We start from the raw sequence: 16,576 nt of genomic DNA, 5'->3' as shown, positions 1-16,576 counted from the left end.
TCTTTGATAGATTTCCTGACTTCCTTTGTCAGCCCTGGCTGTCTAATCCCTCCCCGGATAATCTTTCTCTTCTTGTGGATGAACCTCTGTACAGTGTCCTCAATTTTACCCACAAACTCCTGCCATTTTTGCTCTACTGTCTTCCCTGCTAGGCTCTGCTTCCAGTCTATTTTCGTCAGTTCCTCTCTCATGCCCTCATAATTACCTTTATTTAACTGGAACACCATTACATCCAATTTTGCCTTTTCTCTTTCAAACTGCAGACTGAACTCTACCATATTATAATCGTTGCTTCCTAAGTGTTCCCTTACTTTAAGATTTTTTATAAAGTCTGGTTCATTCCATAGCACTAGGTCCAGAATAGCCTGCTCTCTTGTGGGCTCCATGACAAGCTGTTCCAAAAAGCCATCCTGTAAGCATTCCATGAATTCCCTTTCTTTGGATCTTCTGGCAACATTATTTACCCAGTCCACCTGCATATTGAAGTCTTCCATGATCACTGTGACCTTGCCTTTCTGACATGCCTTCTCTATTTCCCAGTACATGTTGCGCCCCTGGTCCTGACCACTGTTAGGAGGTCTGTACATAACTCCCACTATGGTTTTTTTGCCTTTGCGGTTCTTCAATTCCACCCACACAGACTCCACATCATCCGAAGCTATGTCATTCAGCACCATAGATTTAATTTTGTTCTTAACTAAAAGGCAACCCCGCGCCCTCTGCCCACCTCCCTGTCTTTTCGATTAAGTTGAAAACCCCCCTCTCGTTCCCTCTGTCTCTGACTTCTATCCTGTAAAAACTTGTGTTTGATTTTACGTTTTGTGTCAAGGGGTGTTTATGGGGATTATGGCAAGTATTTGGAACAGCATCATTAAGGTGGGATGATCTGTGGGGTTTTCAGAGAGGTTGGATTATTTGGTTTTCTGTTGTTTGTGTTTCATTCAATAATCTTGTAAATAAAAGCTATTTTGTTTGACCAGCTGATACTCTCCTGAGTATCCACTTTACACCTGCTTAAAACAACTAACAACATTAGGTTTTGGGCTACCATCTTGAAATGTTTTGAGGGGTCTGGCCTGGTCCATAACAATTCCAATGTAGAGAAATTCACACTTTGGGAATTATATTCTAACTGGCAAATATTTCCTACTGACTCAGCCTATGTATATCAGGTTGGAGGAGAAAGTGAGGACTGCAGATGCTGGAGATCAAAGCTGAAAATGTGTTGCTGGAAAAGCGCAGCAGGTCAGGCAGCATCCAAGGAACATGAGAATCGACGTTTCGGGCATAAGCCCTTCTTCAGGAAGGGCTCTTTCCTGAAGAAGGGCTTATGCCCAAAACGTCGATTCTCCTGTTCCTTGGATGCTATCTATATCAGCTTGCAATTCTCTGCCTCTTCTTGACAACTTCCTGTTAGATTTATCTTGGTGTCATTGTCAAATTTATGTGCATTCAATCCCTGTATCCATGTAACTGGCACTCCACCAGTTACAGCATTCAAACCAAAAAAAAATTCACACGACTCTCCGCTTCTTGTTTGCTAGCCAATCCATTATCCATATTAACGTATTACTCCCTGCACCATATGATCTTAACTCATGCAGCAACTCCTGTGATATCAAAAGCCTTTTGGAAATTTGAATACACCACATCTTTCTCTACTCTTTTCCACCTTGCATGTTACTTCCTCAAAAAAGTAATGAATTATATAACAATGATTGATTGCCTTTCACAAAACCATCCAGTAATTTTTTGATTTTCCAAGAATGGTCCTCCTGTAAGCTCAATAAGGATCTTTCAAGATATTTCCCCATGGCTAAAATTACCTCAAAGGCCAAGCAGTCACTAGGTAGTTCTGCACATCCCAATTGGCACGTTTGATGCATTGGCTTCTGCTTACAGAAACTACCCTTATGCACAGAAATCTGACATGGCACAGCAAGGGAAAAAAATTAGAGAATACTTATGACAGATATTCTGCCAACTGGCTTGCAGTATACTGTTTTCTCTCTCTCTCCATTCTTGAATAAAGCTATGTTGACTATTTTTCACTTGGACCCTTCCAGAATCTAAAGCATTTTGGAAACTAGAACAAATGCACCTACTATCGCTACAACAACTTTTTTTCAGACACTGGGATGCAGAGCGTGTAATTGTTTGGATTTGCCTATCTGTTTAATAGTTTTCCCAGTGCCTTTTGCCTGGTGATAGTGATTGTTTAAAGTTCTTCCTTCTCATGCAGTTAATGATTTTCAGGTATCTTTGGAAATTTTCTCAGTCATTGACAGTGAAGGCAGATGCAAAATACCGGTTTAATGCTTCCAATATTTCTTTCTTTTCCATGATCAGATCTCCATACTTGCTCCTTCGAGGTTCAGTACTAGTTTTTGTGACTCTTTTCAAATACCTTTAGAAACCCTTGCTATTTTTCATCGTTACTCACAAGCTTTCGTTTGTCTTCTGCGAACTACCTGTTTTAAAATATTTTATCATTTCTGTTGATTCTTCTCTGACCATTCGCCTGGTCTCCTGTTAATATTTGCAGATGTATACGGTCTTTCTTTCAATCTTTCCTTAACTTTTAACTTCCGTATTAATCCTCAGGTGATACATCCTTCTCAAAGAATCTTGTTTTCTTACTGGGATAAATATTTGCTTTGAAGTATTAAATATCTCTCAAAAGATTTGCCACTGCATCATCTATATTTGAGCCAAGATTCCTAGTATACTTTTCCTATCGCTGTTGTGTTTCGTTATAATTACCTTAATTTGGGTTTAAAACTCTAGTCTTTGACTTGCACTTCCCCCCTTCAAACTGGATATAAACGTCTGTCATGTTACATTTTCTGTCATCTGAATGCTTTGTTACAATGAGATTGTTTGTTATTCCCATCTCCCCATTGTCGAGAATAGCTAGATGCTGTAGAACATACAGGTCTAAGAAATTGTCCTGAATATACACTCTGTGAATTACTTTTTCTGGGCTACTTTTGCGAATCTGATCTTTCCACTCTCCATCAAGATTAAAGTCACTCATGATTATTGTTCTACATTATTTAAATGCCCTATTTATCTCTTACTCAGTGCTCTGTCCTGCAATGTAACTACTATTAAGGGGCTTAAACTATTCCCACAAGTGATCTTATACCTTTTACTATTTCTTATCTCTACCCAAACTTATTCTATCTTTAACCCTTTTGAGCTAAGGCCATCTCTCATTACTGTACGAATGACATCATTAATTAAAGATTAACCACTTTTCCTTGCTTCCATTTTTTGTGGAATGTCAAGTACCTGTCCGTGTACAGGATCCCAGCCTTGGTCACCCTGTAATCATATCTCTGATGGCTGTCAGGGCATGTAAACTCACAACCACTACTCTCTTGAAGGATGAGGGCAGCAGATGCATAGGAATGCCACCACTTGCAAATGTCCTTCCGATCCACTTACCATCAAAACTTGGAAATATATCGCTGTATGTTTAGTGTCATTGAGTCAAGATCCTGGAACTCCCACACTTACACCATTTTGGGTGTGGCTGTAGGAAATGGGCTTCAGTAACTCAAGAAGGCAGCTCACTCGCACTTTCTCATGTGCAACTAAGAATGGCCAATAAATACTGGCTATGCCAGCAATGACCACGTCCCATAAGTGAATAAAAAAACTATTTCTATATCTGCCAGCAATACATCAATTTTGTTACAAATGGTGTGCACATTTAGATAAGGTTTTTGAAATCTGCAGTCTTTTATTTTCTGATGCATTTTTAAATTTGTGATTTTATCCTGTCACATTCTGGTTATTATTAATCACATTGTTGTCTCGTTCTATTACCTTGTGTGTCCCCCATGATCCTTTTTCTCCACTATTTATTTCAATATACACACTACAAATCCTAGTTACGTGATTCACCAGAACACTGGTCCCACCTTGGTTTGGGTGAGGATTGTCCCAATGGGGGGTACTGTTCACATTTTCCCTAATATTAGTGCCCTTGAATTGAAATCCCATTCTACCATCAAAGGACCTTGATGATTTGTTGCAGTGGACCTTGTAGATGTTGCATATTACTATCAAGGTATGTGGTATATATTCCTGCAGTTAAGTTCCTGGGTAATGATGCTACCCAGGAAGCTGACGATAGATGTCTTCGACCATGCCAATGCTTTTGAATGTAATGTGGAGATGTTTAGATGGCACTTTGCTGGAGATATTTATTGCCTGATGCTACTGTAATATGAATATTACTATACACCTATCGGCTCTAGCTTAAATATTGTCTGAGCATTTCTGCATGCAGTACAGGGTGAGATTTATTATGAGAGAAGTTGCAAATGGAACTGACCTGCAATCATCAAAAACATCCTCTTACTTTATGACGATCTTTGAAGAAAGAGCAACTGGTTGGCCCCACAACATTATCCTGAGGAATTCATGTTGATCTAGAGAACAAAACCTTACCGGTGCATCCAGAATGCCGTTGGGGCCCATTGAATCCCATACCTTCAGCCATTTCTTGATATCATATGATGTGAGTTAAGTTGATTGAAGACTGGTGAGATAAATGCTGGGACTCAGGAGGAAGTCCAGATGGATTGTCTATCCAGCACTTCTGATTGAAGATGGAGGCAGATGTTTCATCCTTGTCTTTTTCACACCATCTGTGATCATTGAAGATGGGAATGTAAATAGTCTTTCCCCAGGCTAATTATTTAGTCATATGGCACTATTCATGGCTGAAGATGATAGGACTGCATTTTGATCTGAATTGTATATTATGGGCTTGCATAGCTTTGCTTCTAGCATGCTGCTTCTAATGTTTACTATGTATATTGTACTGTGTTACGGAGTTATACAGCACAAAACAGACCCTTTGGCCCAACTCATCCATGCCAACCAAATATCCTAAGCTGATCTAGTCCCATTTGGCCCATAGCTATCTAAACCCTTACAATTCATGTACCCATCCAGGTGCCTTTTCAATGTTGTAATTGTCCTCCTGTTTAAGGTATCATTTTTTTAAAAATCTTTTTTAAAGTTCCAAAAACAATGCAAAACTTATAAAAATAGTAATAACTGCTATAAGAAAGAGAAAAAATCATCTCCAGCGATGAAATAAATCCTCAAAAAAAAAGAGCAACACCTGCAGCCATGATCCTCTCCTGTCCACCATTTTGGATTTGATTTCATCCAGGTTGGCACCACATTTTTGGTATGCATGGTGTGAATGAAGTGAGACAGATGACCTTGTAGAATATGAGTTCCCTGATTGAGGCTGTTAACCTGGTCCAATCAGGGAGTCCTGGCTGACAGAGACAGAAGTGTCAGGGCTTCTGTTCACTTTAGGAGCCAGTTCTGAGCTAGCTGGATCAGTGTCATCTAATGTGCATGTGTAAATAAACGATGACAGGATACCGGCCTTCATAGAGTTATTTCAATGGCAACGAGAAAATAAAAGCCCTGAAGAGATTTGCTCATAACAGTCATCTTTGAGTTGGGGTAAGCATTTCTGATATCATGTTGCTAATTTGGGAAGCTTGACTCATTTGATCCTGAAGACTGTGTCCAGTATGTGCAAAAAACCTTTTTTTTTCTGGGCAAATTACATTGCTTTCCGTCTACCCCAATGAGTAATTCTTCTGATAGCTCATGAACTTGCAGCTTTTTTGGTTATTAAGAGCCTAACTTTCCCCAAGGCACCAGATACTAAAACCTTTTGAGTTTATGGAGCTAGTAGGGACTATTATGACCCCAAGCTTCCTCTAATTCTGAAATGCTGTCAGTTTTGCTTGGCAGTTCAAGAACGAGTGAAACCATATCGGGAATTTTGATGGGGTTAAGACAATTGGCAGAGGTGTGTGATTTTGGTTTAAGTCTAAAGTGAGACGTTGAGAGCCATATTTGTATATGCGATTAATGATGTGAGTATGCAAAAGTGCTGCTAGCTAAGGCTCACCTGGACTTCAAACAGGCAGTATAACCTGCTTGATCATTAGAAAATGCAACAAATGGAGTTTTTGAGTTACAGCGTATTCTGGTGGAAGTAGACACCCTCACTAGGCTAGATGAGCTTGGGGAATGCCACTTGATTGAAGGTAATTGCAGAGCCTCACTCAGGACATATCCGAACAAAAGTGTTCTGTGTCAGCCCACAGCAAACACCCAAAACAAAACTAATCTTTGGTAAATAGTTATAATTTTCTTGAGGATCCAGGCCGGCAAACCATTGCAGTTGCTGCCAGTTTGTGGACTCAAGACAGCAAAAGATTCCCACTGGGCCTGAATTGAATAAGAGATTTTATAGGCCGGCATCCAGGAGAGTGCATACCCTTGGAAGTCCATCAACATCTGGTTTGTGATAGTTATTTTGCTGAGCAACGTCCAAAGCAAAACCAATGAAACTAAACATATGGTTAAATGGTCACCCAGTTCAATATCATTATCGGCTGGCTGATCAGTAATTGCAGGACGAGTCGTTACCAAAATTCGCTCTGGACTCGAACCCTTACGTTTACCTAAGACCTCAGTTAGGCTGAGAACTATACTGGGAAATCCCTACAGATTAAGGGTAAATATTTGCTTCTGGTCTGTTATGTGAAGCAGCTCGTTCAGTTACCACTGACTTGTGTAGTAAGTTTGATGGGATGAAATTGGTTGAGTAAAATTCAACTTGATTGGATCAATATTTTCTGATTAGAAAATGACTGTCTTAGTGAAGATTAGATAGTGTGGCACTGGAAAAAGCACAGCAGGTCAAGCAGCATCTGAGGAGCAGGAGAGACAACATTTCGGGCAGGACTCTTCAAGTGAATCCTAATTAAATACCTAAGCGTCTTCCAGGAAGGTCAACGGACTATCAAAGGGGCCAAGGCCCCCTCACTTGTTGACCAAAAAGCAATTCCACCATTCTGCAAGGCCCAGCCAGTGCCATTTGCCTTACAGGAGGCTGGAAAGTGAAGGAATCATCAAACCAGTGCAGCTTGCAGAATGGGTAGCATTGATCGTACCGACTGTGAAGTCTGACAGGTTGGTTCACTCTTGTGGAGGTTTCAAGCGATTGGTAAGCCACTTTACGCAATTGGACAAATAACCATTCCCTCGTATAGAGGACTTAGATGCAAAACTGACAAAGGGAAGGTGGTTGTCCTTTGCGAAGCTGTATATGAACAATACATACCTGCAGTTCTGATTAGGTGAGGATTCCAAGAAGAATGCTGCAATTAATACCCATAAGGGTTTGTACCAACATACTGGGATATCATCAGCCTGTGCCATTTACCAGTCAACAATGGAGAACATTTTACAAGGTTGGCATTTATCTGGATGAAGTGTTAATAACCAGGAAGACAACAAAAAGCATTTAGAGAACTTAGACGTAATGCTTAAACATTTCTCCAAGGCCAATGTATGCCTTAGGAAGGGAAAATTTATGTTCTAGGCATCCCAAGTGACCACCTTGGGCGACAGTTGATTAAGACTAGACTACACCTGTCAGAAGATAAAGTGAATGTGATCAAAGGTGCCCCGGCTCCCATATCATAGAGTTAAGATCTTTCCTTGGGTTGGTGAATTATTACAGAATATTTGTACATAACCTCGCCTCTAAACTGGCACCCTTGCTTCTGCTATTAAAAAAGGGTCAGCCCTGGAAAAGGGTCTGGAAACCAAGATGTAGCATTTAGGGAAGTGAAGCAGCTATCATCATTTAAGGTGTTGGCACACTACAATCCCAAGAGAGACGTAGTGCTGACAATACCATGTGGTATTGGAGTAGTGTTGGCTCGCCCATAGGCCAGTGGTGAGGAACGCCTGATAGCAAATGCTTCTTGGACTTTGGCTATTGCTTAAAAAAAAAAAGCCCAATTAGAGAAGGAAGGTTTGACGGTCATCTTTTGTGTAAGGAAGTTCCACCAACACCTGTATAGAAGTAAATTTGTAATAGTAATGGATCACAAACCCCTGCTAGGGATGCTGAAAGAGGACAGGGTTGTGCCGTTCATGGTTTCAGGTTGAATTCAACGGTGGGCTGTTATACACTTATGAGTTGGAACAGCATCGGGGAGGCTAAGTGGCAATATGGATGCTTTGAGCCGCCTTCTGCTGGCAGATACACCAGTGGTGGTGCTGCTACTGGAATAGTCTGGACACCCTTCTGATCATCACTGACAATATGAGACTGTGGACACAAAAAATCTCAACCTGGAAAAACTAAAACAGCTGGTGGTGATGAGGAAAACTAAAGGGTCATCACAGCCAGAATTTAAACCTTTCTGGACCCCCTGAGACCAGATCACCACAGTATATTATGGGGAGCAAGTGATTGTCTTGAACAAAGGTCACTGCCAGATACTGACTGAACTCCACCAGGATCATCCAGAGGTTTCCAAAATGAAGATGTTGGCGAGAAGTTATGTCTGGTGGCCAGAATTGGATATAGCTAATTGAACATTGTCACGTTGATGGTGCAGTGCCCAGAGTGCCAACAAAGACAAAGATCATCGCCAGCAGCTCCCCCACAGTTATGGGAATGGCCAGGTAAACCCTAGACTATTACACTTCGACTATGCTGGCCCCTTCACGTGCTTGATGTGGATGCCCATTCAATGTGCACAGAGTTTATTTGTCAAACACAGGGATGACCATTGAAAAGCTGGAAGCAACTTTTGCAATGCATGGACTCTCGGAGGTGTTAGTCACAGACATCAGGCCATCATTTACAAGCAGGGAATTTGAGTATTTCCTAAAGTTGAATGGCTTTCAGCAAATTAGGCTTAAATGCTATGCCATCCATCTTCTAATGGTCTTGTGGAAAAAGCAGTCCAAATGTTGAAGAGAAAGTTTAAAAAGAAGCTTATAGCTTCACTCGATAACAAACTGTCCCAGTTCCTGTTTGATTATAGGACCACTCCTCACACAACTACAGGGACACCACCAGCAGAGTTGCTAATGGAGAGAAGACTCTGCACCAGGGTTTGATCTGATCTTCCTAAGCTTGAGGGGGGAGGTGAAATGGCACCAGGAATGCCAGTGCCAGACTTGACTTTGTTAAGCGAGAGAGACGGTTTATTTATGGAGATAGTTTGGTATTGAAACCACGGGCATAGCCCTGCATGGGTAAGGGGCATGGTCGATGTGAGGTCTAATTCGGTGACATACAATGTTCAGGTAGGAGAGGCAGTCCTGAAAAAAGCATGTGAATCAAATGATCCAGCAACCTTGTACATGGAGGGGAGCAATTCATATCTGGCCCATCAGAACATCTGAAAAGGCTGTGGGTTCTCCCCCTCTCATCAAAAAAAGCCTCTCGGGACAAGATGGCATGGCAGATGTTGCAGACCTAACGCCATTACTACCTGAAGATGATGAATTTCGGCTGAGACTCCCTGCCATAAGACATAGGCTAGGGTCCAGTATACACCACCAGTATCTGAGGCAGAGTTAGAGGAACCAGACCTGATGCAATATTACCCCAGGAGAAGCTACAGGATAAAGAACAGGCTGACATCTTAGGGCTTAGAGGGAGAGGAATGTAGAGGTTGGAATAATGCCGGCCAGGTGTGCCTGATAGAATATAAGTTCCCCAATTGGCCCGAGTCAACAGCCCCAATCAGGGAGTCCTGACTGACAGACATAAACAGAAGTGTTCGCCTAGGCCGCTGGACAGGACTGCTCCGAGTACTATCTTACAGGAGTCGAGTGCTGGTCATAAACCAGCTGGTGGCTGCCATGCTGTGGTACTGGCTGGTCACTTTGGTCCCTCCTCCTGGCTTTGTTGTTGACATCCATTGAACGTAGGTCGACTTCTTGGACAAAAAGATGCACTGGGTCGCTGCGCAGGTTCTGACTCTCCCTATTGAGGAGAGCGGTCAGTCGCTGGTGTGCATCCGCACCCAGGTCGCGACGTTCCGCTTTCGCACCTCGCAGCAATACCTTTACGTCGAGCCTCCTCCTAGGTGGTGCGCCCTGGCGACGTATTTTTTCTGCCAGGTGCGTAACCTCAACTACGACATGCTGCCTGTCTTTTACCAGGACTGATCACTGTCTGGAACATGGTCAAATCGCGCCACGCCTACCCTCCAGCAGGAGTAGTGGCTGTTGTCAGGGAACCGTTGCTCCGTACTCATGGGTTCGAGTGGCTGTCGGAGGGAAGGGCCTTGGCGGCAAGGGTGACGAGGGTCGGGGACGTGCTGGGTGCCAGGGGCCTGGGCTGGACGCTGCGGCATGACATAGCGAGCAGGGCAGCGGTAGACGTCCGTTATGTGGCCACCGCCATCTGATGCCTTAAAACAGCGGTGCTCGGACCCAACGTAGTGCACCAGTTGGAGGACGCTCAGGTGTGCGGTGGGATCCCGTCCGTGCTCACCCCAGCCCAGGCGGAATTTCACATTGGCCCCAAGGTCCCGTACTTCCCACGGGAGCCTGTGCCCCACAACATGAGCCGCCTCCAGAATTTTCATTTTGTCCCTTTTAAGGATGTAAAAAGGCGGGCCCTGTATCGACTGCTGCTGCACACCGTCCACCTCTTCTCCCTCATCCACCGCCTTGGCGTGCCCATTTGCCACCGGGCGGTGGGGATCCCCAGTGGAGGGCTGCCTACGCGGGAGTCCTCCCCCTTTCTCTCGGGGATCTGGGGTGGAGGACGCTGCACGCAGCGGTCCCCTGCAACCGCAGATTGCGGTGGTTCACGGACTCCTACTGCTTGTTCTGTGGTTCTATGGACCATGTATATATTGGGTGTGAGCATTTGCACTCCCTTTTTGATTTTCTTAAAAACCTCCTCCTCTGCTTTTGGTTGCACTTCAGTCCCACGCTCCTGATCTTCGGGCACCCGGTACGGAGGAGGGAGGGCAGGTCTGAAGACCACCTCGTGGGTCTGCTCCTGGGCCTGGCCAAACTGGCCATAAACAGGTCCAGGCAGCAGGCCATGGAGGGAGTCGTTAGGGCCGACTGCCTGCTCCTCTTCCGCGGTTATGTTAGAGCCCGGGTGTCTCTGGAAAAGAAGCACGCGGTGTCCACTGACACCCTGGAGTTGTTCAGGGAGAGGTGGATGCCGCAGGGAGTGGAGTGCATTATTTCCCCCTCCAACTCTATTTTGAATTAATCCCTGCCCTCCCCTTCACTGTTTTATCACAAAGCATTGCCCTTTGAGAAGGGGACTGCTTGTCACTGGCCACTCGGGTGTTTCTTTTCTTCCTGGTGGACCTTGTGTCTTTCACTGTCTCACACCTGCGCACACAGCATGGGTGCTGGGGGATAAAATAAGAAAGAAAATAAAGAAAAAAAAATAAACAAGTGTTGGGTTCTGTCCACTCTAGCAGCTGGCTCTGAGCGAGTTGCGTCAGTGTCATATACTATGCACGTGTAAATTAGAGGTGACTTGGTGATTGATACTGGCTTCTTGCAGTTATTTCACATGGTTGTGCTCTTGGTATGCCTTTTACACTGCTTTTTGAACCAGGATTAGTTTCCTGACTTGATTTTTGAGAAAATGAGGGATGCACCTATCCATGAAGTTATGATTCTGCTATTGCTGTTGATAAGTCCTCGACAGGTATAAATGTATGAGATGATGGATACAAAACAGGGAGAAAGAACAATGTAATGCATATAGGGTTACTGAAGTTTGGCAGTCATTCTGAAAAAGTATTAGAAACCAGAGTGTGTCAGATTGATTGGTCAAAATTGTTTGCAGTCATGGGACAAGTGCAGAAATCTAAGTGATTCTTTTTCAGTAAGGCTTTTGTGATACTGGATAATGTTATTGAAATTTGGATCTTGTGTGGTTTTGATTTTTGCAGTGATCAAGGAACTAAACACATGCTTTTCATGATTGAATATCTTAAAAGCATTTTACAGTTAATGAAGATTTTGAAGTGTAAGTTGTAAGAAACAAAGGCCAGTTTGCGCACAAGCTTCTTCAAGCAACAGTATGGTAGTGACTAGATAATCTGTTTTTCAAGTGTTCAAAGTAAATACACTGTCCCATTGGTGATGTACAATTGCTTCTCAAACGTTAGTAGTGATACTTGAAAGTGTAGGCCTTTGTTGTATTAAGCAGCAATTTTTATTAAAGACCCAAATTCTAAACCAAGAAAGAGAATAGTAATAATTAATTATCCTGATTATTTTATCATATATCCTGCATTGTAGGAGGTTAACTCAGTGGCTGGATGGCTGATTTGTCATTGCAGCGTGATGCTAACAGCATGAGTTCAATTCCTGAGGTTAGCATGAAAGAATCCCCCTTGTCAACCTCCTCATCTTGCCTGAGGCATGGTGAATTCTAGTTTAAACTACACCAGTCATCATCTCGCTCTAAAAAGAGAGCATCCCTACGGTCCGGTTGAAATATGGCAACTTTATCTTTTCACCTGTGGGAAACTGCTCGAGTTGTTTCCAGAATAATTCTGTTGTCGCCAGCAAGTTAACTAAAAATATTTGAAGCGCTCAGTCAGATTAGTTTCTGTGAAAATATTTTAGCAGTACTCAGTCAAACATCTGTTCAAGATTACATTATTGTTTTCAAAACTGAAATTTCATTATTTGTAAAATGAGGTGAAGTGTTAATCAGTTCATACTAATTAATATTACTTTGTTTTGATCACTGTCAGACATATCACTATTAATGTATTTGGTGTGCATTAAAATATCCGTTGAATCGACCTAGATTTGAAAACGTTTGTCATAATCAGAAACCACGTATTTAATTTGATTATATGACTGAACAAGCTATTCCCACTAAGGGACATATAACAATTAAACGGCTTTGTATCAAAGACGTGATATTTTGTTTAAATTCTCCACTTTCCAGACCAGTTTGTTCCTATTGGATGGAGTCAGTATCCTTTCTGCTGCCGTCACTGAACGAAACTGAAGGGAGTTCTGCTACAACTGTTATAGTCATCGGATACATAATACCCATCGAGATCTGCGAGGAGAACTAATGTAAAAACCAGGCTGGTTTGCTGTGTTATGTAAGGGAGATACCCAGTACCTGAAACAGGAAATACGCCGACTTCGCTTTTATCAGGGGAAGGAAAGACTGAAGGAACAAGAGTCCTGCCGTGGCGTTGCGACTTAACACATTCTTACATTTTTTTTGGTTAATGCATAATAAGGTTGTCTTACCAATGACTCTGCTGGAATGAAAGCGATTTCTTCTTTGATTTCTCTTAGTCAAACAAGATACAGTTACGAGTAATGCTCGCAAAGGAGCTGTTTCTGTGTATTCCGACTGTCTGCATTCACATGATCTGAACTTGAAACTGGACCTGAAAGATAGCGAAGACTCAATTGTGTTTTGATGCATGAACCTTCAGAAGCTAAGGAAGGGTTGATTCGTTTCACCCCATAAACTGTGCAGTGACTACGTTCGAAATACAGTAAATCGAGTTATATTGCGAGTTTCTGGGAAGGAAAGAGTCTTACGAGGAAGGACTATGTTGGTGAAGGAGTTCAGGATTTGCATGCCCCTGACAGTAGAGGAGGTAAGTATAGCTCCCGTGGTTTATTTTAATGGTGGGCTTTTTTTTTTATTTTCAAAGAAAAATGCATGTCCGAACTAAAATTTTATTCGATTTTCACGTCGTGTTTTTCTGGGAGAAGGTTGAATTTCTTTGATTCTTAACGAAGATTTGAGCACATTTATGATGGCTTTAAACGTTCCATTTGTTTCTGATTTATACATGTATGTATTGTAAAGAATTGCTATCACACATAATGGAAATCATATGACTGCGCTGTATGCATAAACCGCGGGGTTTACGTCCTGAACGCACTGGAAAGCTTTCTTTCCTTTCTGGAAAAACTACTGTTTAACAGTGCGTTCAATTGAAAAGAAGCCGATAAGTTGAAGAAAATTGGAAGTGCCTGCTGACGTGATTTAAGATACTGAGGGCGTGAGTGGGGAATCTACTGACACCAAAGGCTTTGTTTAGATTTCACTGTAGTTGCTTTCTCATCCTTCAGACATAACCACTGAATTCTTACCATAAGGTGTGCACCTTTAATTGCACTGACTGAACTGCATTAAAAACGGAGTTATTTGTTATTGTGAGAAAAGTGTAGTAAACATAAATGTATAAATATGTTTTATCGTGGAGGACAATACATTCATCCATTCACTATTGTCACCAGATGGCGCTGAGGTGAAACTTTTTTTGTTTACTCTTGGTCTAAAACATTCAGAGCTTATTTAGAATTTAGAGTCAGGTTTATTGTCACATGTACTCAAGTACAGGGATACATGAGTACAGCGAAAAGTGCACAAAGTCGCCATTTCCGGCGCCATCTTAGGTACAAAATCTTAGGTATAAATTAGAAAAATGGACAAATAAAGTTTAAAAAAATCAGCATAACAGTCCTTTTAAAGCTGGTTACACATATGCCAGCGAATGTGGAGACATTGCACATGCACTGCAAAGATTAGCAATAATCTTAATTTTATTTACCCCTTCCAAGTTTTTGAACAAAATAAATTTAAGAATTCTCATTAGAATTTGTAATTATTGAAGTCCAAAATAATGCAACCTTAACAAATTGAGGAATACCATCACTTCTTAAAAATGTTTTTTTGTTAAAGAACAAAGGGCATTTGGCTGCAACATATATTCAATGATTAATTCTTAGAAAAGTGTGACAGGTTCTTGCTAATCCAAGTAAAGAAATTAAAACAATGTACAAGGATTTATAAATAAAGAATTAACCTACCAGAAGGTCCAAAAAAGAGTCGTATCAGACTTGAAATATTAATCCCATTTCTCTCCACAGATGCTTCCAGATATGTCGATATCTGTAGAATTTTCTGTACTTATTATTAAGGATTTATTTGATGTATGAGATTTAGGGAAAATATTAATGATGGATCGTTGAGATCTAATGATGTAGCATCTTAACATGTCATAATCTTTAAGTAATGCAATGTTAAAGGTTTTAGTCATGAACAATTGACTTGGAAATATACTGCCGGTTGCTGGGTCAATTTCCCAGAATTCCCCTAACAGTATTATGGGTCCAACAACAGCAGGTAGGCTGCAGCTGTTCAAAAAGGCAGCTCACAACCACTTTCTCAAGAACAACTATGGATGGGCAAAAAATGCTGGGCAGCCAGCAATGCCCCCGTCCCACGAATTAATTTAAAAAATGAAGAACTTGGGAATTAGTAACTTGAAAAGTTTGTGAACAAAATAGTAATTAATAGTTTGACATTTTTTGTATAATATTTTTGTGTGCACTTTGTAAATGATTATACATAAAGTGGATTGAATGTGATATTGTTTAAAGGCAATATTTATCAGTTATTGTTAAAAGAAAACTGATAAATTTCCTCAAGTATCTTTCAAAAGGAATTACACAGAATATAGAACAGTACAGCACAGGAACAGGCTCCTTGACCAATGATGTTTTGCTGAACATGACGCCAAGTTAAACTAATCCCTTCTGCCTGCTCAATGTCCATATCCCTTCATTTCTTGCTTATTCATGTGCTTATCTAAAAACCCCTTAAATGCCCCTATTGTATCCATCGCCACTCTTGGCAGCGCATTCCAGGCACCTACACTCCGTGGAGAAAAAAACTTGCCCTCACATCTCCTCTGAACTTTGCTCATCTTACCTTAATGCACGCCCTCTAGTATTAGACATTTCAACTCTGGGAAAAAGGTTCTGACTGTCATCCCTATTTAGGCATCTCATAATTATATAAACTCCTCAGCCTCTGCCACTCCAGAGTAATAAACCTAGTTTGTCCAGCCTCTCCTTTATAGCTCATACCCTCTAATCCAGGTAGCACTCCTATAAACTTCTTCTGCACCCTCTCCAAAGCCTCCCACATCTTTCCTTTAGTGTGGCAACCAGAATTGAATGCAATATTCTAAGTATGGCCTAACCAAACTTTTATGAAGCTGCAACATCATTTCCTTCTTTCTTTACCACCCTATTTACTTGTGTAATCACTTTCGGGGAGCTATAGACAAGAACCCTAAGATTCTTCTGTACATAAATGCTGTAACGGGTTCTGCCATTACCTGTATACTTTCACTTGACATTTGATGTCCCACAGTACAACACCTCACGCTTACCTGGATTAAACTCCATCTGCTCTATCCATATCTGTAACTGATCTCTATTCAGCTGTATTCTTGGACTGCCTTGTACACTATCCACAACTCCCCCAATATTTGTGTCGTTTGCACACTTGCAAGCCCTCCAATCAATGTTTTCATTCGAGTCATTTATATGTATCACAAACAGTGGAGGTCCAGTACGAATCCCTGCAGAACACCAATAGTCACAGGCCTCCAGCCAGAAAAACACCATTGCGCCACTACCCTCTGTCTTCTATGGGCAAGACAATTCTGAATTTAAATGGCCAAGTCACCACGGATCCAATGCATCTTAGCCTTTCGACACATGGGACCTTGTCGAAAGCCTTGTTAAAATCCATGTAAACAGCACCAATTGCTATACCTTCATTAATCATCCTCATCGCCTCCATTTTTTAAAAAAAATCAAGTTAGTAGCCTGCTCTGCACAGACCCATGCTGACTGGCCCTAATTAGGCCATGCTTTTCCATAT

The 16,576-nt window shown here is 41.8% G+C and overlaps 1 protein-coding gene and 1 long non-coding RNA gene across 4 annotated transcripts in view; one reads left to right on the top strand and one right to left on the bottom strand.

The window, feature by feature from the left end:
• LOC122562276 (cytoplasmic phosphatidylinositol transfer protein 1-like) overlaps window positions 1-16,576 on the top strand; it is a 287,598-nt gene that overhangs the window by 3,832 nt on the left and 267,190 nt on the right. For 2 of the 3 annotated variants that reach the window (XM_043715061.1, XM_043715063.1), the window contains exon 2: window positions 12,812-13,487. In XM_043715061.1, the coding sequence (XP_043570996.1) occupies window positions 13,440-13,487 (48 nt within the window). In that variant the 5' untranslated portion in view covers window positions 12,812-13,439. Of the gene's footprint in view, window positions 1-3,739; window positions 4,079-12,811; window positions 13,488-16,576 lie in introns of those variants that run through there. The other variant, XM_043715062.1, reaches the window with a different exon arrangement.
• Window positions 4,089-15,226, bottom strand: LOC122562277. The gene is made up of 3 exons (XR_006315272.1): window positions 14,710-15,226; window positions 13,129-13,271; window positions 4,089-4,661 (listed from the first exon to the last, which is right to left on the bottom strand). It is a non-coding gene; the product is annotated as an uncharacterized LOC122562277 (long non-coding RNA).

The sequence above is a fragment of the Chiloscyllium plagiosum genome, chromosome 24 (assembly GCF_004010195.1).
Source record: "Chiloscyllium plagiosum isolate BGI_BamShark_2017 chromosome 24, ASM401019v2, whole genome shotgun sequence".
NCBI classification, from domain to species: Eukaryota; Metazoa; Chordata; class Chondrichthyes; order Orectolobiformes; family Hemiscylliidae; genus Chiloscyllium; species Chiloscyllium plagiosum.
The sequence above is the reverse complement of the archived record's forward strand: the minus strand, read 5'-3'. Positions and strand labels throughout refer to the sequence as shown.